The 25,219-nt window shown below is 38.6% G+C and overlaps 1 protein-coding gene across 2 annotated transcripts in view; it reads right to left on the bottom strand.

Moving 5' to 3' along the window:
• RORB (RAR related orphan receptor B) overlaps positions 1-25,219 on the bottom strand; it is a 131,938-nt gene that overhangs the window by 4,700 nt on the left and 102,019 nt on the right. For both annotated transcript variants that reach the window (XM_068177425.1, XM_068177424.1), the window contains exons 4-8: positions 22,045-22,446; positions 7,463-7,584; positions 6,074-6,206; positions 3,887-3,994; positions 2,648-2,758 (exon numbers count right to left, since the gene is read on the bottom strand). In XM_068177425.1, the coding sequence (XP_068033526.1) occupies positions 2,648-2,758; positions 3,887-3,994; positions 6,074-6,206; positions 7,463-7,584; positions 22,045-22,446 (876 nt within the window). The remainder of the gene's footprint in view (positions 1-2,647; positions 2,759-3,886; positions 3,995-6,073; positions 6,207-7,462; positions 7,585-22,044; positions 22,447-25,219) is intronic.

The raw sequence follows: 25,219 nt of genomic DNA, 5'->3' as shown, positions 1-25,219 counted from the left end.
GACTGGAGCTAGAGAGATGTACCACAGAGACCAATCCCTAAAGGTTTACCTTTCTGTCATAAGAATAAGGTTAAAAATAGACTGAGGTGGCTGATGGACAGGTTCGTCACTCACCTGACATGAAGCATGCTGTATATTACACAAGAGTTCTTAAATTCATTACAAGAGCTGCTAGGTAAGCCTTTTTAACAGATGCTAAGTTTGACTCCCAACATGTGGTTTCTGCCACCTGAACACCATCTGTAAATTTGGCTGGAGTTTTACAGGTAACTCTAGCTATATTCTAAGAAGTGCAGGAAAAAGACAATAGATCAGTGACCACCTTTAAAGGACCTAAGAAGCAGTGATTCAATAGTGTACTTTTCCTCTTGAGTTTTGAACTTGTCCATCTTCAAAGAGTATACTGTCCACTAGGCTAGAGAACAGTGTAGGAAAGAAGATGAGAGACAGCTCAGAAACAGACAAGATCTGCTTTTGCCAAAAGGAAGATGGGAAGAAGGAAAATGCCAATTCAAAGTCTCAGGAGAAGGACTGGCACAAAGAAGCAGCCATGCTCCTGTCTTACCATGTGCTTCTTTTGTATGTTTGAAGGTGGAGATGCCTCTGCAGCCTTTACTGGATTTGTACAACATTTCAGCTTTTGAAATCACAAATCAAGCTAGAGATTGCTTCACCTTCAAGCAGCATGGTTATGTCCATAATGAAATGGAAAATCTGGATTTGTGCTCTGAATCAGATGGAAAATGGACGTGACACTGGCCTTTGCAATCTTTGCAAAACTACTGATGAATGTTACTCATAGATGTTTTCAGGTCCCTGTATTCCCAGTGGACTGCTCTGGTTTCTAGAGGCCTAAACACTGAGATGAAGCCTGCAAGAATCACCTTTCAGGTTGTGACTTCTGCAGAAAAGAAACCTGAATATGAGTACTTCCTATACAGAATCTTTGTATGCTTGTATTAGTCAATGAAAGGACTGGTGCAGGGAAATCTGTGAAGCAGTGCTTTACTTTTAAATTTTTTAATTTGTTCCCATGATGAAACTCTTTATTGTGAAGGAACCAGAACATCAAGTGTGGAAGAAAGTATTTCTTTCTCTGTTGTTTACTGTTATTGTTTTTGTAAGAAAATAAATGGCACATTTCAGCATCAGTTCATCCTGGACTATTTTCTCTGTCTTCCCACCCTCAAACGTAGCAGCCCTGATGAAACAGAAGTTATTTAGGCAATCCAGATTTACAGTTTTTTTATGGAAGAAAGTTGCTTTTACTCATGTACATGCTCCTGCAGCCCATAATTTCCTTCTTGTTATATCTTAGGTCTAGTTACAGATGCTCACACACTACAGAAATAAGCAGTCTGTGTGCCCCAAATGCTTTTGTTCCTTTTAATTTTTTTTTTTTTTAGCTAAAGCAATAGGAGACATTGCATGTATCCTCTGGCTTGCAAACTAAAGGGACATATGCAGAACTGCAGAAATTAATCAGAATTTTGGTTCTACCTAATTTTTCCAGCAGCTAGCACCCTCCGCCACCCACCTTTGGCAGCTTTGGTCTTTTCAGACTGAGAGAGGAATGATGGGCAGAGACCCATCGGGACATTACAAGTCTGCTGTCCCAGAGAAAGTCAGGACATCTGGGTGGGTAGTGCAGAGGCAGCTCTCATGCCTGCACACAGCTGGGACACCTTTGAGATGGAAATCGTCAGTGTTTGGAGGGCTGTAGGTGCAGCATTTTGGTATAACCCCATGAAGAGTCACTGGCTCAACTATTTCACTTCTGAGCAGACAGTGGCAAGAACTGCTCAAAATGGAAAATAAAAGTAGAGTCCTTTCAGTAGGTGTTGTTGACTATGAGAATTAATGTGCTGACACTATCTGTGATAGTCTAATTCTGACTAACATAATCTCAAACACAGATGTGCAAAAGTGCAAGGTGACCTAGAAAAAGTCTTCAGCAGAAAAAGTTTGAAAAAACATGGTGTGTTTTTTTGTAAGGCTATTTAAGAGGTTAGCCTTAGATTAAAATGTGTGTCTACATTCCCTGAGGCATATTTAAAAATCCCACACTAAACTGTGAGCTTGTATACTAGATCCACCTTCTGAGTCAACTTAATCACAAACGGCTGTGGTCAGCCAGCCATCACTCCTTTAAATGCATACTTGCCTATGTAGAGTTATGATATACGAATACATGAAAAAGAGCATGTTGCACTTCTAATCACTACCTCTCACCTGGAACTAAGTGCCAACAGGACTGCTCACCAATTTTTACTGTTTGCATTCTCATTCCCAAGAAAAAAGCCAGTCATAGTTATGGACTATATAACCTACTCAGGGTGGTGGTTTTTTGCTCCCTGAAAAAGCTGAGAGAAATATGCACCTCTTGAGTAACATGCTTCTTTCAACATGGCCTGAAGGAAGGCCAGCCTGAATTTCTTGTCTGCATAATCCTGCTCCATGTTTGTTACACTTTGGATCTATCTCCAGTATATGTAATTCCTGATGGTATATTTGGGTAATTTAGGCATTCTTCCACTGCTTAATACATTGCTTAACATTATTTGATGCAGCTTATACAGCTATTCAAATATGCAGAAATAGAGGTGGATAAATAGGGAAAAAATCAGTGTTTGGAATGAAAAATTACCTGGTGATATCAGAACAGCAGATGAGAACAAGGCAATCTCCTCCTCAGTCAGCTGTAAGGAACATAAATACTTTGCAAAGTCAAACGCTTCATTTACCAGATCATCAGAACCTGCAGACCAAAGAGGACAAAACCAATGCTAGAAATCAGCTCTTCAACCTGCAGGGATTGTTTTGGTGTCAGAAACAGTTGTTCCTGAATTTCTGCACTGCTAAAGCAAGTGCTTTTTATTAACAATTCTGCCTAACCTGAAGATGGCACTAAAATGTACACAGAAGCAAAAAAAAAAAAAAAAAAAAAAAAAAAAAAAAAAAAAAAAAAAGAGCAAGATTTAGGGTTAAGTACAAAAATTGCACACCCATCTTAGAAGAGAATACTCTTTTCCCTTGCTCTGAAGCAAGAATTGTTATTTCTAAACAGATACTAAACCTAAGGAGGAAGAAGGACCAGCACTAAAAAACTTTCATATATAATTTCACTAATTAACATTACAAATGTTTATGAAAATTTGCAGAAGCATCATAAAGATAAAAAACAAATCAACCAATACACATTCATAAATGCTTTAAACTTGTAAAGAAGTAGTACGTTTATGACACACACTAAGAAAAAAATGTATATGATGAACATATACTTGAAGGCAATATCTCTCTTTGAGTTTAGTCTTGAACCAATTTCTGATAATATCAGTCTGATGAATGCACAAAACACAAACATTTCACTATTAATATTTCAGGTAGCACTAAATATCATGTTGAGAAACCAAGTAATATTTTCAGTACATGAATCTAAATGAGCTTACTTAAAAGTTTTGGGCAAAACAATATTTTCAGCAAGTTGTACCAGTTCATTATTTTAGTCTCCTCATTGCTGGGCTAAAATTGCCTTCTGCAGGACACAAATAGTGGGAGGGATTTGATACATCAAGAGTAACTGAACAGTAGAGATAAACAGCTTGGCTCCTGCCATAAACTCATGGCTCATCAAAACTTCATAAGGCAAGAAATCTATTTGGAAAAACCCCCTTGCTGCTCTCTTTTATTAGAGAAAAATACCAATCATCGCTAGCAGCTAATGGAGTCACCTTTTCTTTTCTTCTTCTGTTCCAACCTAGGCATTTGGAGACTTGGGGATTTGACATTTACTGGACATTTCCACTGTGGATCACAATTCTCATAAAGACAAATTTCTTGCTACGCGGCTCAATGCAATTGGTTGGAAAAAAGAAGAACAACATACCCAAAGCTTTAAACATTTGCATCCCTCCATACTTTCCTTCAAACAGAACAGTATTGTTAAGTGGGTTGAAGGCACGGCACATTCTGACCAAAACCACTTCCAAGCACCCTAGCAGAGAGAAAAAAGAGCAAAGGTACCAGGTATTATTGCCTAATATCAGAGCACAGGAAATCTCAAGAAGATATTTACAAAGCCATCAGTCATTAAGAACACCGGAAGGGACAGACACTCTTTGAAGACATCTAGATTATAGATCTATGAATGCGAGAAAAAATATTTCTGCCTGCTTTGAGTATAGAAAGGGGTCATTTCTGGTCCATTCTAACCACCTTTTCTATAGGTTGACTTTTTCACCTTTTGCAGAATAGGTGCATATAAAAATCCCAGCTTATTTTGGCTGGACATGGAGAACATGACAAAGCATTTTTAGAAAGAATGTACAAGTTAAAGCACTGCCAAGAGCACCCCTAAAATAGGTTTTACTTCTTGTTTGTTTTTATTTTTCTTTTTTACTGGTTGTTGAATAGAGAGAGAAACACTTCTTGGTTTACTCCTTATTTCATAACTGCATAAATATGCAGTCAGAAAAGTGGAAGGAAGAATTTTAAGATCTCGTAACTAAATCCAGATCTCCTGTAAGATGAACCTTGAATCTGAGGATTCTTCCGCAGATATGCTTTTGAGAGAAAAGTCCTCATTTTCTAACTCCTGGTCAGCATTAACATCAAAAGAGAAAATAAAACCTGACATATTTTTATATGCTACAGCTTAACAATGTTTTCCAACAGTAGAGTGAAATCAAACTTTTCCTGAAGGTGCAGTTGTATTGTTAGCTTTACCAGTCAAATGAAATTTCCTGGGGGTGCACTGGTATCTGCAGAATTTTCAAAATTAGTATGAGATTTTAAAAAAATAGTTTTTGTGTTATAACTCCCTTTTTCTAGGAGGTTGCCTGTGTGTTCCCTGTGTCTCTGTATCACTTGCCTTTGCAGCTGTGCCTATCATCAGAGCCCAGTCCCTCACCAAGACACAGTCATGGTGCTTGTAATGCTAAGGTTGTTGGTTTGATTCCCCTATGGGCCACTTAAGAGCTGGACTCGATGATCCTTGTTGGATCCCTTCCACCTTAGAATAGTGGTTCCTTCCACCAGTGGTTTTGCCACTGAGGTTAGCTCAGTTTGTTGGAGTATGGTGTTAATAATGCCAGGGTTGTGGGTTTGATCTCTGTTCAGGCCATTCACTGAAAATCTGGCCTCAATATCCGTGTGGGTCCCTTCCAACTCAGAATAATCTGTGATTTCTGTATATGGAGTGCTAAGTCACACAGGCTTTTAGCCTTAGTGAAGAGATCTCTCTTCAAACAGAAGCACTTGTTTTAACAAGCTGCCTCACACAGCATCCTACCTTTTACACATGGAGAGAGCAAGAAACTGATATGACAGGGCAAATGTAGTTCATTACCAGTCATGGTTCTTGAGGTTCACTTAGTCATGCCATTTTGTCCTCCTGGGCTTGGCAGTGTTACTGCATAGTCACGATAAATCTTTTCAGGATTCTTTTGGAGGACAGAAATTACTGAGTCCCTTGATATGAAAGGAAAGCCTTTTTCCCCTTGCCCTTATGCACACACATGCAAACCTGGCATGCAGAGCGAGCATGGCTGGAGCACACTGCTGTAATCTGCTCTCATTTATTCTGAAACCAACTGGCACCAGCAGGAATTTTTCCTCCTGTGCATTGGCTGTAGAGTATTTCTGTAGTCTCATTAAAAAGATTAAAGATGACCACAGAGGCAGGCCCCAGTGAGCCTGCCTTCGTTTCATTAACGACAAGTGGGGATTTTACAGCGTGGCAAATGACTGATTCGACCAGCTCAATTTGCAGGCTCCTTCCACCACGTCAGGTTGGAGACTGCAGTTTTTGCAATGGTTTGTGTGTGTGTGTGTGTGTATGTGTGTGTACTGTGTGTACTTAATAGCCACAACTGATTGCAAAGGGAAGGTGATCAGAAGGCAGTAACATCATGAATGTGGAAAAATACAACAGACAGGAATGCAACAGACAGGAATGCAACAGACAGGAATTAGGGCTCCTTCAAAATTAAAATGATTTGCAGGAAAAGACAGGAAAGCACATTTCTAGGGTGCTGGGTGCTAAACTAGTCTCAAGCCTCTGGTGTTTACCCACCTGACTTAAGAAGGAGAATTTGGTCATTCTGGCAGAGCTCCATGAAGCCTGTTATGCGCTTTGCAAACTCCACCACATACTGGATAGCATGGGTGATCTGAATGGCACACTGCTGCCACAGAGCTTCTCTTGTCTTCCAGGAAAACACACATGGAAAAGCAAAGCGGTGAGCAAGCAGGATACCTCAGTGCATTAAATTATTCAGGTGGCCTTGCAGACAGCAGCACTCCCCACACTCCGTCCCCATACCCAGGCAGAGCTAGCAGCATCTCTTTTTCTCTAGGTACCCAACACTTCTCAAAAGAAGGTTATTTTCACAAGCCATTGTCCCACTCACCTGAACTTTGGCATTGCCTCTTCAAAGGAGCAGAATGCACTGCCCAGTGTTAAAATGTGTTTCTAATGTTGGCTTTTGTGCAGGACAGACTAATAGTGGCACAAAAAATGTACACATTCCACAGTACACTTAGACAAGAAGTGGCACAATGCTATTAATTTGTACAACAGAGTATTTTTCTAGTTTGAAACTTAAAATATATAATTGAAGTATCTGAATACAGATTACATAAAATTTTTGACTTCCTGATAATAATTTTCCTTGCACACACAAGTGTGTAAATGTAAATGGATATTCCTGGCTTCATGCCACATCTCTGCAAACTGTGGTATGGTTTTTATTCCTGCTAATACTGCATAGCCCCATGGATTTCAATGAACAAGCTGGAATCTCTCCTGTGTCTTACATGACCAACTAATGTGCCAACTGAAGTCTGACAAAAGACTAATCACTAATGAAGCCAGTGAAAGAGGCACAGAGGTTTCTGTTGACTGTACTATATGTAAGGATGTGCCAGGGGAAAACAGACTGAACTTGACCAGAGAATTGCAGAAGCAGAACAAAAATGTAGTGTAATGAGATTGTTTTTCCACCCAATATTAAAAAGCTTCAATTAAAGAAATACTTTCAGTTTGCTGTTATCTACTGTTGTAAGTGACAGGTGTTTGTTATTCACATAAAAAACAGATGTGTTTTCAAAATTATAAGGAAACAAGGTTATGTTGTCTAATTTTCTTAAAATCCTTACAACAGAGGATCCAAAAATAGTCATATTGAAGTTAACTGAATTTGTGCATGAGGTTTACATCTGAGGTTTAGATCAAGCACAGACACTGGATTCCATGACCATACCTAAGCTTTAACAGCCCAATATGCTGGAAAGCTGCTGCTTCTTTTTATGGAGTGTCACTGCTTTGCTTTCAGTAACCAGTTCCCCAAAGATAGTGAAAAGTGTATTTTGACCTGTACGAAACTCATCAGTGTATTCTTGCCAAATATATTACTCTGTTAACAATTTCAAGCAGAAGAAAAAGCATATTACAGGATTGTACCTTGCTCTGGTAAACCTTTATTTCTTCATATGTGTGGGTCTGCCATGCTAGCTGATGTAATTCCTCCACTGTATATTGACATGTCTCCAAATGAGCCTCAATGATATTCTGTGCAATTCGATCTGTGAACAGGAGAATAAAAAAATAGCTTGCATGAAACAGTGAACAGTGATCTGAAAAAGCAAAATGCTGAAAACAATGAAATTATTTAAGATGCACATTTAAGAAAATTAATCTTTTCTTTTCAATACTACCTTTCTCATTTGTTTTTAATTTGGAACTTGATTATTGCAAAATGTTTCAGTATTCAACCCACAGTCAAATGATCTTGATAAACAGTGGATCTGCAGACGAAAATAATTATTTTTATGAAACTATACAGAATCTTCATTCTGAAAGTGATTTAATATGTTTAAATAAGTTTAATTTGGAGACCCTGTTTACCCAATCGCTTTTGTCCGCCACAAACCTATGCAGTAACTGGTTGATTCTTCTACCCTGGAGAAGAGAAGGAACACTGTTGTTGATTATCAACCCAGCAGGGTACCTCTTCAGGCTTTAGGCCACAACCTCTGCATGAAGGCAGTATCTTCCCTCCTGCTGTGTGCAAGTGTTTGCTTTCTTTCCTCATTGTCCATTTCTTTATAGTTCTACTAAAAGAACTAATCTGCTGAACTCATTGGTCAGCATGTTTCAGAGCTGCCAGGTCTCTAAGAAATTGACTGACTGCTTGAACTTGCTGTGAACATTTGCATGACTCATAGAAGAAGAGGAAATAGATCTCTTTTTTCTCAAGTTAATTTTAAGCTGGATCATTTTCTGATTGAATTTGATGAGCAAGAACATGGAGACTGGTTTTAGCAAGGGGTGAAAGCTAAAAGTACTATCCTGGGGTTTAGAAGGAGAGATGGAGGACCTAAATCTCACACATAGCACTAAGCTACATTAAAGTTGTCCTGACATTGCAGCCTTAGAAAGTACTTCACAACATGGAATGCAGGATTCAAGCAGAAAAGGAATCATTCAGTGTTGCCCTGGAAACCCATGGAAACTATGAGTAAACTTCTTAGACAAGTATTTTAAAGCAGACCTTTGCCCTTAAAAGCCAATTGAATGGACTAAATGGATTAAAAAAATTTTCACAAAAACTTCCAACATGAATTCATTAGCATTAGGAGTTGAAATGCTGTGCTAAAACATGTTACTGAAAACTGATAATTTCCTATTTTGCAACTTTGGGACCTAAACATCTAATGAAGCTCATTGCTTCAGCCTGGAAACTTTGCTTAAGCCAAACAAAGGAACAAAGGTTAAGCCACAAAAGTGAACTGAAGCACTAGCAGCAGAACCAGCATTGCACAGAAAACATTTGTCAAAAAAGGGAAAAGGACATCGAAAATGCATTAGCCAAACCTGAGCATGGGAAATAGAAAGAACTAGGTATACCACTGTTCACTTGTTCACATCCTCAACAGTTTGCATAGAGTGTAGGGATCTGGAGCCTGGAGTCCCAAAATAAATCTGCTTCTGAATTCTGAATACTGACTGAACTTAGAAACACCAGCGAGAACAGAAGCTGAAAAAAGAATGCAGAAGTGCATGTTCCTTGTCAACACTGCTAGAGGAATGCTATTTGAAGGACAGTGCTACTCAAAGTTAATAAACTGAGACTCAGTAGAAAGGTGCTGAAGATGAAAAAGTTGCAGATTTGCATAGGAAAAATAAAACCTGCTAAATTGAATTTGTGCAGGTATCCTTTGATAGGTCAACACTATCTTTAGGCTTCCTAATGGAAACATTGAGTCCAGCCTAAAGATAACTAAGAATGTGTATGAACAGAATGATCCACCCACTGTTCTTTTATGGAAGGTTAGACGTCTAAACCTTTGATGGTAAGGTGTTGCATTTTAAAATAAAAATCTTGAAGATAAATGGGCATATCTCTTACAATAAATGTCTCACATAATTTTATATTACTGTGTAGACAGATTTCTAATCAAATAAAGTGACCTGATGTCAACAATCTGAAAACAGGACATTTTTATTTCAGTGACTTCAAAATACATTCGATTAGCAGTTCTACATGACTGCAAAGCTCCTCAGCTCCACTCCTTCTCCTAGCATTTATGTATTTACCTGAGGAATGAAGAACTGAGAAACTGCAGGGCTTTCTAGGGATGGCATCCTGTGTTTTACCCCGTGCACCTTTTCCTTATGCACTTATGCTTATGTTGAGCTGATATTAAAACCCATTTAGATGTGCAAAGGCCTGGGGCAATTGCAGCAAGCAGCATCCAAAGAGGAATCAGGTGCAAGATAGACTTGAGACTCTTGTGCCGCAGGCTAGGCAAGGCTAAGTGTGTGATGGGAAGGGTACACTGGGTCTCTCAGGAGAAGGGAACTGCTCATTCAGAGCAGGAGTCCCTGGAAGGAGCTTTATGCAAATACAGCCTACGGCTGGGTGGCAGAGCTGACATGATGCAAAAAGTAAAAGAAGTGTACACCAGTCTTGGCTTTTCAGATGGTCCAGAAACAGAAGATCCAACATAGGTAAAGCAAAGAATGTCACTCATAAAGGGTTCCACAGACCATGGAGTTTGTTTTTTCCCCTGACATTTTCAGATTTTAGCACCTTTTTGCTAATGAAGTTGGAGTCAGTGCACATCTTGGCAAACCCCAAAGAGAATGACATTCCTAAACCATTGACAACAATATAAATGACATCTGATGTAAACCTGTACTATCACAGGTACAGTCCTGTACGCAAAATATATTAATTTCTTGGAGACCTGGCAGCTCTGAAATGAGCTGACCATCAAGTTCAACAGGTTAGTTCTTCAATAGAACTAGAAATAAATGGACAATGGGGAAAGCAAGAGAACATCTACACATAACAGGAAGAGAGATCCTGTCCTGATATGGGGCTCCTGCAGAGCCCCAAAGCCTGTGAAATTACCCTGCAGGGGTGATAATAGCCATATTCCTCCTCTTCTCTAGAGGAGTCCGATTACTTCACATATCAAGTTTTGACTTTCAGCTGATTCTGTTTTCAAAAATCTTGGGCCATAGATTTCACGGGTTCCCTACCACTGGGTAACTGCATGTACACAACTAGAAATCCTGTTTGGATGAACTCCAGGGACTACAAAAGACAACTCTGCTCTTGTGACTTCAATGTGAACTGCATTTCTACTTGAAATATTGTCAGCTGCCATTTTACATAAGCTACAGAAGGTTTGCTTGTATAAAAAGGAAAACAAAAGAGATTATTCTGGCCACACGGGTGTGAGAATCAAAGTCTGCAACATTTTATTTTCTAAGGACCAATTGTTCCAACTATTGAGTGAAAATTAGTAATTCTAATGGAAAGAATCCCTGAGCCTGGATGACAGTACACACCACCAGCCTGTAAATGGCAGGATTTGTAAAGCTTATCTATCTGCCACAGTACAAAACCACAAATGTAGACTAGGTGCTTTACTCCTCCTCTTTTGCCTACATACTGGGTTTATTACACTAGGGCTAAATCTCCTGTCTTGATCACTTGATACATGAAAATCACAGCATATTCTGGCAGATTTACACTGTCTGGGAAACATGGTCCACAGAAAGTAATGCTCTCAGTATCCAAACTCTGGTATACACTGGGATGTGGAAGCATTTGCATTAGGCAGCTTCATTCTGTATTTTAGGTTTTCTTAGTATTGGTAATTTGAATTTTTTTCTTGAAAAGTAAACACATTTTCTAAAAATGCTCTGCTTCATTGAAAAAAAAAATCCAGAAAAAAGTACTTGCTTCCAGACAGATAAACCAGAAACAACATGCTCAGTCAAGGATACTGTCAGTAATTGTAACCAACAGTTTCAAAACCAGAAACGCTCAAACAAAATACATCATGGGGTTTCCACTTACTTACATTTTCATTCACATTTCATTACTGTCCTGCATGTCTCTTCAGTGGCTTTCTATAATGGCCCACTATTCTAGGTGTAGAGCCTCATCTGTTCTTAGAGGACAAAGAAATCCAGATGGTGTTTGTGGGCATGGCTAGAGAGCAGAAAATCTGAGAGGTCAGGCTGGTCCCCAGTCCACACAACACAGGGCATGATGCCCTTCCTGTAGCAGGGCCTGGTGAGGCCTTGAGAAGTTCCAGACCAATGGGTAGATAATTTATTTGGAATTTACAATGCAGCAGTTAAAAAATTAGAGAAGTTCAGTGTATAGTAGGAGACGTCCAGAAGAAGATGAAAATTGTACATCATGAAGCTGAAGAGGACCATGAAAGATCCATGTTGTTTCAGGAAAATAAATGATTTTTAGATTTGTCCTAGCCTAAAACAGAAGACAGAACCAAGAGACTTGATTCTCTGAGGACTGCAGAGTGAAGTAAGCTATGCAGCGAAGTTAGTGTAACAAACCTGGATCCCTACAGATGCACCAAATACCATCTGCCACTCTCCCTGTGACCTTCCATCCCTAGTGTCTGGGTGGGTAACAGGCATCATGTATGTGCACAGGGGACCAGTCTGCTCAGTTTGACTGGTCATCAGCTGCTGCCTTCAGAGGTGAACATGGGACTGGGTTGTGGCTTCCTCCTTTCCCTAAAGCTGCCTGTCTCCTTTGCCTACTGAGTAGTCACTTCTACAAAACTTGTAGGACCTCAAGTGTCTGAGACTGCTGCTTCACTTCAGTGGAGCTGGAGAGTAGCTAAAGAATCATTGCAGAGCCCTGACAGAAGGACTGGGGAGACAGAAAGACTGTAAAAGCCCTATTTTCATCAACAAAACAGGCCAAAAGCATATGCTGCAAGAGAAGAACAACAACAGCACATAAATTTGGGACTTTGTGTTTCCAGTTTTGTTTGTTCTGGTGGGTTACCACCCACCTTCTTCCTTTTTAGATTTCAAAAGTTACCTCACAAAAGGTACTCTCCAAAGACTACAATTGCTCCAACATTTATTGCATCAGCAGAGTAGGAATTGCTTAAAAACAAGTACATACAGAAAACTGAACACTGCAATCTAGATAGCAATCAAAATCAGCATACCACAGACCCACTGGGGTTTACCACCACCTGATAAATCAGTACTGCCTTTTTCAGCCACTTTCTTGCAATATTCAGAGATCTTCAACTGTAATAGTAAAGAAAAACTCCAACTTGAGGTCAAGTTGGAGGTGGGGAATGGATGTAATCCATGGAGTGCACTCAACATTCACCAGCTGTAAATTTGGCCTGCTAAGTGGAACTTATCCACAGCAGCATTTGTTTCCTGCAGGCTCCTTAGTTCTTTCCTTTGTCTCTCTTTTCTCAGGAGAGACTCTAGTTTTTCTCACATTCCCTTCTTTTGCACAAGGAACTGAAAAACTTTGAAGTGTGCCTCCTAAAACACTGATAATCTTCTTCAATTAAAATGAATAATGAATCTTTAATTTGCCACTTACTCATAGGATCCAGTTGGGTAGCTAAGGGCTTATTTCACCTTATATCCTAAGTTGAGCTCTTGCAGGGATCCACTTTGAATTAATGCTGCAGTAACATCACAGCTTTGGCTGGCTGCTGTAAGCATACATAACAAAACTCCAGCCAGGCATTCTAAATAAAATCTCTGTTATAGGACCTAAAAACTTGGCAAGATAGCATTGGATCAACACTTTTTTGTACATTAATTACAGGGTATTATGACTACAAAATGACATTTTTTGAAAACTGAATCACTGAATTCATATTATTCTTAAATTCTTTGACAGTTGTAGAGACAGTGACACAGCTAATAAAGTAAAAATACCTCTGTGGTTGCTGTAAAACATGAATAATAGGTTAATAATAATAATAATAATAATAATAATAATAATAATAATAATAATAATATAACAATAATTTTTTTACATGAACTGGATGAAAATTTAGATTTTTTTTTGCAGATAAACAGGAACATTTTTTCCTGAAAGTGGTTGCAAAAAGCTCATTCCATTTCTCATCTGTCTGTGGCATTCTCAATGCAATAATGCATGAAAGTATTTCCCTTTAAAAAAGGGAAAAAAATAAAACTAGCTTTCATAAAAAGCTAGTTTCATAACCCCTATTTGTTTAATAAGCTTGTAACTCTACACAATATGCAGCCTAGGAAGATAGTATGAAACATAAAAACACTCATATGAGACCAAAAGTGCTAGAATTTAGTTCAGGAATAACCTTTCCTTATGTTCAAGTTATTGAATGCTTAACGTTGTGAACAGAGTGCACAAAGAGCAAAAGCTATGTGTGTGAATTCTATTTAATCTCTCTCCTTCAAAATAAATCAGTTGTTTGCCTTCCTAAAAAATGCTAATAAATTAATAGAAATGACAATACAATGCAATGAAATCCTTATCTTAAGGAACCTAGAGGATGGACCCAGAATTCTGTTAGATCCTAGAAGATTTTTATAAATGCTTAGTGGTTTCTACGTAGTAATACTTCTCCTGGGACTCAGACAATTTAGCAAAAATTAGAAATCATTTAACTGGCAGCAAAAGCACTAACCAAGAAAATAGCTAGAGTTCATATGAATTTAAAGGCGCCATATAATTACCACAAATTTATTGAGATGAGCTGTTTCTCAGCTTCTTCCAGCACAGGTTGCACAAAAAGACCTTTATATTAAAATGATACTGTTCTGAAACAAGAAAGTGGTTTTATTTTTTACAATTAAGCACACATTACCTAAAGTGGACATTGTTCTCTATTAATCTGAGAAATATATATGGAATAATTGGAATATTACAGGTTTAAATCATGTTTGTGAGGGTTTGCCCTGCCATAGCCTGCAAAAAGCTGGGAGAGGTTAATATATTTTTTAGCACTTGTTTCACTGTCACAGTCTTCAAATTAGCTCTCTATAAAGATTTTAAGCAATCTATCTGCAGAAAAATGTTAAAAAATAAGGGCAAAACATTCTACAGTGGTTCTATTTTCCTGTAGTGTGGCAAATGAGTTGCATGAAAGTGATGTTAGTGTATAGTGTCAGAAAGTGGAATAACTTGGTTATAACATGGAAAAGCCATCCATGCAGTCAAAAAGGAACACAAGACAGGGCTCCATGCCTTAATATCTAGTGTTAACTATTCCCACTTACATGTGACTTTCATTCCTTGAAGATTACTGCACTATAAAATCTGCGTTCTGATAATAAGTTTCAAGACCCTGAGCTCTGGGTCTTGTCACATTGAATTTTTCTACTGTGCACATCTATGATCCACCCTCATGCATTTCACTATAATTCTTTCTCATATGTTTTCACTCATGTATAAAAGAATTGTTGCTGTTCTGTGAAATAAAATATCAAAAGCTGAATGGACTGATGAAAGACATCATTACCTATGAAGCTGAAAACAGCATCACAAAATGCAAAACAAACAGAATTACCTTATTCTCAGGAATAAAGTGGGAAATCGTGAAGTGCATGAAGTAAGTGATGAAAGCCAGCAGACAGAAAGCACAGTGTGAAAAACTGGACTACAGCCTTGGAAAGGCAAACTTAGGATGCTGCATATGTACTGGGAAAGAAAAAAAATTGTAACTCAAACTTCTGAGGCCTTCCTTGTGCCTTAGGATTAAGGAATGATCAACCAGTGCTGTCCAAGATGACAAAGAAATGTAACAGGGACCCCAGGTTAAGCTCTCAGAAAGTACAATTACCTTGTAACTGTTGGGGCTGACTGCCCAGAAACACCAGACAAAAACACCGATGGGAAAGCTGACACCAAATCCATGAAGGGGTTACGCAGAGGATGACGAAAGAAACAAGCAACCACTAATTCAAACCATAACAATTTTGGCAGATAATATGCCACTTCCATATACCACAGTGATTCCTAAAGTGTCACTGCCTTGACCTCTTGATTTTCGTCTGCAGTTTGCCTCTTTGTGGGCTGAGTGTGAGCCACAACCCCAGAAGACAACATACTTCTTTCACACATCCCAGCCCCTCTGTGTTCTGGCACCTGATGCAGTCTTCTTTTTTTGAGCATTACTTGCAGAAAGCCATTTCCTCTGCTATTGACATTGCTGGTCCAAAGCATATGACAGGGAACCAGCCAGAAGTCTATTCTTACAACTGGCAGCAACAGCGTGCCTCTGTACTTACCACACCATTGGATTTTCAGTGATCTTTCTGTGTGATTTGTAATCTGACAATACTCACAGCACAATGTTATTCCTGAAAAGACTGCCATGATATATGGTAATACATGGGACATATGACACTGTATTTTACATATTTTGACTGCTACAAATGGTTGGTTTCTAACACCTTTCTTCGGACTCTCAATAGAATGAACATATTTTAACAAGTTTGGTCATGGAAGAAAACATTCTTGTCTTTGGGGAAAAGGAGTAATTGTATATACTTTAAAGGATTAGAAATTTGATCTCTTCTAAGAGCTATATTATGATGCTTAAAAAATGTAGACTACAGATAAGGTTGTTTTTGATACCATTCTATGCATATTTTTAGCTCACTTGTAAAATGAGCTGAAGTGAGTACAGAATTGAAATATGAATGTATTCTGATTGTCATCTTTAAATAGGTAATGATGGTAAGATACAGTGTCCTGACGGCATGTGCTTAAAATGCAAATGTTACATTTTTAAATGCTCACTAGATGGCAACATTGCTTCTCTTAAAAACAGCTGCCAGGGTGTAGACAGTAACCCTGTAAAATTTTGTCTGTCACGTTGGTAGAAAAAATATTAAAACATGGCCTGGAAAAAGAAGTGGAAGAACATTGCACAGGACTACAAAAACATCATTTCTGTTTCACTGTGGGGTGGGTGGTGGCTTTGTAAAGGGAACATAAACATAGATGCTATTGTCACCTTAGGTATGGGCTTTAATTAGTGAGCTCACTGCATTGTGAATGTGGTTTGGAGTGTCCCTTGAAATAGCATCTAACTGACCAATACATGTTCAGTAAGCTGTTTGTTAACACTTGATCTGGCACAGGGAATAACCCTGGAGATAAAGAGAAAGGTGTTAAGGAATGAGAAATGCTTAACACATGGAGAACTGCTTCCAAAACCAAAGTACAGGTTTTTTTAAGATATCAGTCTGGTGCTGATATGTATTTATATGCTGCATATCCAACATTAAGTCTTGTGGACATCCATGAAGAGTATAGACATAGAGGAATAAACTAAATTCTTCTGAAGTTAATGAGAAGATTTCTGCTGAAAGAAGAAAGGTGTGGGACTGGCTTTCAAACAGATCTTCAGCAGAGGACTTCAGAATGTTTACAGGTGAAGATCTCCATTCAAGGAGAGAGAGTGAAATAACTCCTGCTTGTACAATATTGCAGCAATGGAAATTAAATAACTTCACAGAGTATAGAACTGTTCACTGTGGTTCTTGAGATGAATGTATGAACCCAGCTAAATTACAACTAAATTACAAATGCATAGAATGTCATTTGTGGTTACCAAGAGGACTTTTTTTAACATACCTATCCTGAGTAAGTTTAAAAAAAAATTAAGGCTTTCCTTTACTATCACTTTCCAGTCTATGTGTCCAGGTCTAAAGAGCTGTGCCTTAAATATAAGGCTCCTCCAATCCACATTAGGCATCTGTGCTAGGGAGTTATTGCCCACCCTAAGATACACACAGCAGGGCATGCTTAGAAGGACTGGGGAAAGGGAAGGTCAAACCTAAGCTTGCTGACCTTACTTTAATTTTGGTAGAAATGCAAGTTCTCCAAGCCATTGGGTACCTTCAAACAGGCCTGATGTTGAAGAAATGTCATGTAAATATATGTAAACAACACTTTCGTCTGTAATTATAGAGGCTGGGCTATGTGATGTCCTGTACCCTCTAGAGGCGTCTTACTGACTACCAACAAATACACAGCTACAGGGCACCCTTAAGTTTAACTTGCAGTGAATGCTTAACCAATCTGTTTTTTTCCATTAACAGTTGGCTAACCATTTCATCTTGTCCTTAAGAAATCATAGGCCGGCAATCTCAACTGCAGTTAAAGCAGGGAAGCCTTTCCATCAACCTTTATAGACCAAGATTGGAGCCACATATTTAGAGAGGAAAATGCAATATTCAGCTCAGTGGTAGATAATATTATGCACATATATTTAAACAAGATAGTATTTTAATTTCACCAAGTCTAAAAATAAACCTTTAATGCCCCCTAATTTAAAACCACACTTGGGAGCAAGCACTGCCATCAGGAACTGGAGCTCCCTTCTCACTTCAGAATTTCCCACTCACCAGCTGACCTCTGTGATTTGCTGTGTGAGAGAAAGTTATTCTGAAAATGACAAAATTCTTGCTTTTGACATGGCAAGTAGATTTCACCCTATGATTTGAGCTCCCACTGCATAATTTCTGCCTTCCCAGATGTGTAGATGGCACAGTGGTCATGGAGAAACAGGATGATGCTGCCAAATCCCTGGCAGCATGAGCCCTTGGGATGTGGATCTCTCCCATGCTGGCAGCATCAGTGGCTGATGGAACACACCTGGATCACGCCACCCATGGACAGCAGGACAGGCAGTGACAGAGCCTGCCTAACTCATCTGGTCACTGCACCTCACCTATTTTGTGTTCTGCCCACCAAATCTGTATCAAGTGCCCAACAAGATGCTTTGAGTTAAGGACAAAGCTATATCCCGTTAAAGAAAAGGGATCTGGACTGGAAATGCACTTGATGACAAGTCGAGGTTTTGCTCTTGTATGTGTATTTATGAGCTTTGGAGAAATGTCTTTATGCTTTGAGGGTTTTTTTTTTTGTAACATGAAGCGGAATATTGATGAGGGCTGCGCCTAATGGGGAACTACCTGATTTTGTATAACTTTTCTCGATCATAAGCTCTGACAGTTACATGAGAAATTTGTGACTGTATCTGCAAATGCTTTTTGTTAAACTTAACCCTTTCTCCCATAGGAGGCAGTGCCTGTCCTGCTTCTCACAGAGATCAGATAATGTGCAGTTGTATCTAGGCCTACTTAACTCATTTGGAGAAGTACAATAATACCAAGTACGTGTGACAGAGCCCTATACAACTTTAATCTGTCAGCATGTCTTTCTCCTACACCTATTTGCTAGCACAGTATATAGATACAAGTAAGCACGCAATACAAGATAAGCCATATTTTCCTTGCCATTCCATTCTAATACTACATGTCAAAATAACTGCTATGTAAAAAATTTTGCATTTCAAAACTGTTAAGTTGAACAATTTCCATTTCCACTACAAAGTTTTCTGTAGATGAATGTATGTTTGTGAAAAAGAACACTTTCACATTCAAATTAAAGTACAGAACTGTTAAAGATCAATGTAGCTCTAACCATTTAGATTACTTTTTGGTGGAACTAGAAAATTAACATGTGAAGAAGCGCATGTAAATGATGTGTAAATTATGTCACAGAGTATCTTAGAAAATATAATTTTTATAACTGAATCAAACTGACAGGAAAAGGAAGACTTGTGACTTGGATTTTACAGAGAACTTACTGTTGGATAGCAAGCCAAATATAAATACTAAAGTAATATATGCAATTGCAGCAAGTATTTTAGTCAGGTGCAGCAGGGATCATTATTAGGACTTGTTTTTCAAGCATTTAACATTTTCATAATAATCTGAAAGAGAAGGTTCATAACAGGCTAATTAAGTTAAGAGACAATTCTAAACTGAAAGAAGTTACAAAGCATCAATGAAGACTGAGACATAATGTGACAGGATTGAAAGAATTAGAAAAATATGAAAGAGAAAATGAGATTCAAACATGGAAATGTGCAGTCAACTATATCTTAATTAAAAAATGCCCTACAAAGGAGAGAAGTGAGTTTGAAATGAGCAAAGCATTAATACCAAAGGACTAAGTGAATTAGATTTTGGTTGACATGTAATACAGAAACTGCGTAGACTACTTTTGTTCTGAGTGCTTGTGAAGAAGTCTGCTCCTTGGAGAGCCCACAGAAACTTCTAGGAACTCAAGGATAAAAGAAATTCCCACACATTCATTCATGAGGAAAAAAAATACGATGGTTGCACTCAATATCAGGCAAGTGGCAGATGAGGTTGTGCTTACATAAATATATTTATTTGAAGAGTGTAAGGGCCAGAAGAAAGCTAAGACTGGAAATTACTACCTGGCAGAAAATCAGTGCAGATAAGAACTATCATGATCTAGGATACTTAGTGATTCACTAGATCACTAGACATGTTGGTATAAAGAAATTTCTATCAGCCACAAGGATCAATGCAGCATAGCTTTTCTATCTCCTATATATTCTGTATGATTTCATCTAACAGTTAAAAGCAATAACATCTATTTAGCATAAGTTGAGTTTATCCCTACATGTCACTGGAGTGAGATGCAGTTCTGCAGTGAAATTTAAGCACACTATAATATGAAATCAGTACATCCCAGGACTGCAAGACTGCAGCTCCACAGATGGTCCAACAATCCGCAGCAGCATTAAGAGACATTTTCTACTTCTTTTCAAACACTGAAAATATCATTTGCCTGTGCACTAATCCAAATATCTTATGGTGCATCTCTTGCAGTTGTGTCAGCTGATTTGTTATACTACGTTATCTCTCACTGTCTCCCTTACCTCTCTGGTGTAAGTGCCACAAATGACAGACCACAGTATTTGTGTAAAATCATAGCAATTTAGGAGCCCTAGTTTCAATTTCAAAAGGAAAAGAGGTAAATCCCACAGCCTCTGAATTTTGCTGTCAGCTCAGAGACAGGCCATTTGCTATGTAGCGCTCCCTCTGCTCTGGGTTTTTTTGTGCTTTGTGTGCTTCAGAAGAGGATGAAAAACTTGAAAATGTGGGGTGGATTTAGGGCAGGATGGTTTAGAGCTAGGAAAGAAAAAAAATGGGTGAAAAACTAAGAATGATGCATTATTTCTAAGTGAACATGCAAGAGATAAAAGTTATCTTGATTTAAGTTAAAAAGATAAAACTTTGATTGTCTGAAGTCAAAAGGTCCCATTGACTTCAGGGGGATTCTTTGGCCACTAAGGATATAGTCCTATGGCCATATTCTGTCTTTGCACTCATTTCTGTAACTGAGCACACACCCAAATTCATGGACTATCAGAACTCCTGCATTTCTGGACCTTCCCTGAGTCTCTCTGGAAACACTTCCCTTTGGTACTGGGTCTGCAGGGAAACAGCTCTTAAGGACTGTTTAAATTGCCTCTCAGCTGGTTTGCAGCAAGGCGATCCATTGGTGCAAGACTGAGGTATGCACAAGCCACACGGGAGTAATATTCATATGGCCATGAGAGCTGAGGGAGCAAATGTTCATCTCCAGTCCTACACTGTGGGTGTATACTTTTACTGGACAGTGGCCTAGGCCAAATATGATAATAGAACAGGTCTTAATAAACAGAGTGCCAAAAAACTTTAGCTTTCTCATGGACAATTTGCAACTAAAGCACACAATGTGGTATAGAACTCCCTACACATGAGCACACAAGGGTACAAAACATGCTATCAGTTTTAGCCACAACTTCATTTTTTTACCAGACAGTAACTACTATATATCCCACTACTGTAATCTATATTGAGGGGAGGCCACATCTCCAGTCCTCAGTAGGTCTGAGCACAAACACACATTTACAGATCTCAGTACATCCATGTACCTGAGACAGCAAAGTTAGGCCAGAACTACAGGGATTTTTTCATGATTTGAAATTAATTAATTGCCCTTGAAGATGACTTTTTACCTTCTTTTTTTTTATTAAATTCAATTAACAAAGTGTTACCCTTTGATTAAGTTCTCAGCCACAACTGATTCAGCATATTTCATTTCTTCAGGTACCTAATTAGGATGCCAATCTTTGTTCATTTTATTTCTTTGTAATAGAACTAGTACTTCCAGTGGCTGTGGTGAAATACAACTGGAAGCATTAGATGAACAGAAATCCTCCTTAGACAAAAATCACCGTTAATCATTGAGTCTGACCTCACAGAGAGGTCTCTGTCAGTTGTCAAAGATGAAAGCAAGGGACAGGCTCTCCAAGGCCTTCAGGCAGAGAAGCAGGGATATCCACAGAAATCCATTCAGAGTTTGAGCACTTTATGAATTTAGTGAGCTTGCTCTGCATTGACATCTGTGCAGCCGAAGTAGGAACTGGTACTTTTTTACAGTAAATACCCTAGAATTAGCTGCTATGGGGATTCTGGGTGTTGACAAGAATATGAATGGTTGGCTGAAGAGATCATTTAACCCTGCCAGTAATGAACTCATTTGAAACAAGCCCCTTCCTAATTATCACTTGGTTATGATTGATTCATCACCTACTTTGATGCTCCTATTTAAAAACACAAATGAACTGCTGGGTTTAAGAACTACATAATTTTTAGTAAAAAAAAAAGCTGCCTTAATGTTATGTCAATTAGTTCCAGACTGATTTTCTTTCCCATACTCTCCGTATGTGTGTGCACACACACGTATGAACATGTAACTATTGTGTACCTGTGTATGGAATGCCTGTATGACATTTTAATGAAGACAGCACTGGAGCTTAGCTTATAGATACACACTGAACTACAGGAATGAGAATTTTCCTTACCGATTTCACTCATGGATATCCCTGGAGCTAATTGCCCATTGTTGAAAGAGCTATAGGTAAACAAGTTTGGTACAGAGGTGAGGTCATAGATAGGTTCCTGCTTTATCTGTTTGATTCCAGTCATGTCTAACCCAGACTGGTCTGGGGAGGGCTGGGCAGAATCCACGTTGTAATAGCCCTCAGACTTCGGCAGATCGATGACATGCCCGTTGGAGTAGGTGCTGCCAGTTTCGTTATTCAGATTGTTCAAGCCATTGCTGATGCTGTTGCTGTAAACCCTGGCAAGAGCTTCTGCCTCACCACTCTGCTGCTGCCGCTGCTCCTGCAGTCGCTGCTGGTGCTTCTGCACTTCAGCGTACAAGCTATCCCTCTGCTTTTTGGACATTCTTCCAAATTTCACAGCTGAAAAGCAAAGCACAATGGTAACCATTGTTGTCTTTAATTTTTTCTCGATTCCCCTCAACCCCACCACTCTTCTGGTATTAACTTTCAGGGTTAATTTTGCTGTGGAAACACCTTTTTCTGTGGAAATGAGAAAGGATGCAAAGCTTTATATCACATACATCTCATAAAGGAAAAAATACTGCATACTTGAATTTACCAGGTGATAACAACAACTCCTATTTGACAGGAGGGCCTCAGTCAAGCAATTCGCTTCTGACTATGAATGTTAAAAAGACTATGCATCCTTTTATATCTCTCTGTTCACTGAACAACTACCCAGAGCGATATGAAATGTACAATCTGTAAATTCATATCCATTTACTAACTTTCTGCAAATCTTTACACACTACACTACCAAGATTAATATTCTGGGTGAAAACAAGCCCTAAAGCCTTACTATCAAATCCTTTAAATGGGGGGTGTTATCTTCCTACTTTAAAGTAAAAGATCTTACAGGTTAGAACCTAGAGGGAAATAACAGATTTGAAGGAAAACAGCACAAATAAATGCTATCTCTTCCACTGAGCAAAGTCTTAGAGATTGATGCCATCTCCATTTTAATAATCTTCATGCACAAATCCATGCACTCCTGATGAGAAAGGGAGGAAGATATAAGAGGGCAAACCATTTTCCCCAGAAACAGGGCTCATTACACTGAGATTGAAATTTTCAAAGTTGACAGGCTGATTGCTGTGGAACTAGGAGGAGTAAATTCACAGCCTGTATATACAGTAGATCACAGCTGATTATCACTCTCCACCCCCATCTCTCTATAAATTCTGTTTTTTTACTGGGCTAGATCTTGGGATCTTAGAGCAGAGGCAGTTGTTGATTGTGCTTTAAAACAAATGAGAGATATACTTAGCAGAATTCATCAGAACAGGTAAGGGGGCATAGCTCCAGAAATATAGACTTCTAAGTGTATTTTCTGTACTGCGTATTTCCAGTCCATCTGAAATTTGGATAATTTCAGAATAATATTTATTAGCACATGACTCTCATTTAGCCTTGGAGAAGAGTTTGAACCCATATGTGTATAAATATGAATTTCTTCAATCAGGAAAAAGAACAGAAAATGAAAATGTAGAGCATAATATGAAAATACAGTGCTAGAACAATAAGATGACAGCTTCTTTGATTTATGTTCACCTTTTTTTTTTTTTTTTTTTTTTTTTTTTTACACCAAGAAGGTCTTGTCTGAGGTTGACAACGGAGGTTGTCTTATTGCCAACCTCAATTTAGCTGCAGCCCTACACTCAGGCTACAAGCTACGTCACACAAACTCAGCCTCCCCCTGGAATCAATGCATGGAATGCTGCATACCCTTATAGACAACATACAATGGCTGTATTTTAAATAATTTTGAATAATGCAACTGTATATTTTCTTCAAATTTAGGGCCTTAGCAATAAAACCAATGTTTATCCTCATAATATATTCATCAACTGGATTCTCCACCTGCTGTCAATTAGCATCCCGCCTATGCATGATAAAAATGCACTTATTACATGGCTGAGAGGTAAAAATCAAATTAAAGTTTTCTGTCAAAAAATTCACACAGCCTATTTTAAATTTGCAAGAGCTCTTAATATTCTTATTCCTAAACAATCATAAAGACGCTTACATCAACTATGAGAGAACAAAGTGATGCTGTTGGAAGAATCACTCATTCTGTCTCTCTGCAGTGGTCTCTGAATTACTGGCTGGGGAGATGGCACTGTCAGTCACATTAAAATGCCCCTGCGATACCTTAAATCACTGGAAGAAACTACTTTCAGGAGGAAAAGCATGTGCTGTTAAATTGTTGAAATGCTACTTCTTTAATCACCATGAAGAATTAGGAGCTAAGGTGTCAAGTAAACTGGGTGGTAGGACCAAAAAGAATTCATGGATTAAAGGCCCTTCCCAGGTTGGTAAGACTGGTAAATAAGTAACTTCAGTAAGATATAAGACACACTGAGGTAGAAGAAGACCTATTATGGTCCAAATTTTGAACAAGTTTAGATGGTCTGGATCATCGAAATAAATATTTCTTCACGCAACTTCCCCATCAATAACTCAATATAAAAATATACATTTTGTGTCAACCTTTTAAGAGAGAAAATTGCTTCAAAGAAAATGAAATTAATATAAACTGCTTAAAAAAATTAGAACATTTCCCTCTAATACCTTCTCACTGTATAAAATATGTTTTTGAGCTGGATACCCCCTGCACAAGGAATAGTGCCCAGTGCATGTCAGCTGTAGGCAACCTTGCCCAAGCCTCCCATTGCCTGCAGCTTTGGTGTGATCACGTTCAAAGCCTGCTGATACTGGCTGATCACATTACAGTCTGAAAGGTGGACCAGAGCTCTACAAGGAGCACAGGATCCTGAGATGGCATAGATTGTGGAGCTTTCCACTGGCATAGGATCCATTTTCAGTGCCAAATTAGGAAACATTCTTCTATAGACCCAGACAGGGACGCGAGGCAATGCGTAAGTAAAAGACATGGGGTTTCTTCCAATGCAAAATATTTGGTCAAGTGCACTGAATAAAACAAACAGAAACCCCTAATGCTAGCAAGGTGTAAGTTTGTGTAGAGTTGTGTCTCCTTACTACCAGATCTTTAGAGATCTCAGGGAAATGGATGCTTTCACACATCAATATTAAATGTTAAGATAAATCCTGATGTTTTATGTAATACTTAATATAAACCCATCTCTCCAGAGGTGACCTTTTTTTGTGCTTT

The sequence above is a fragment of the Anomalospiza imberbis genome, chromosome Z (genome assembly GCF_031753505.1).
Source record: "Anomalospiza imberbis isolate Cuckoo-Finch-1a 21T00152 chromosome Z, ASM3175350v1, whole genome shotgun sequence".
In the NCBI taxonomy this organism is placed as follows: domain Eukaryota; kingdom Metazoa; phylum Chordata; class Aves; order Passeriformes; family Viduidae; genus Anomalospiza; species Anomalospiza imberbis.
Note: the sequence above shows the minus strand (reverse complement) of the source record. Positions and strands in the feature narration are given on the sequence as shown.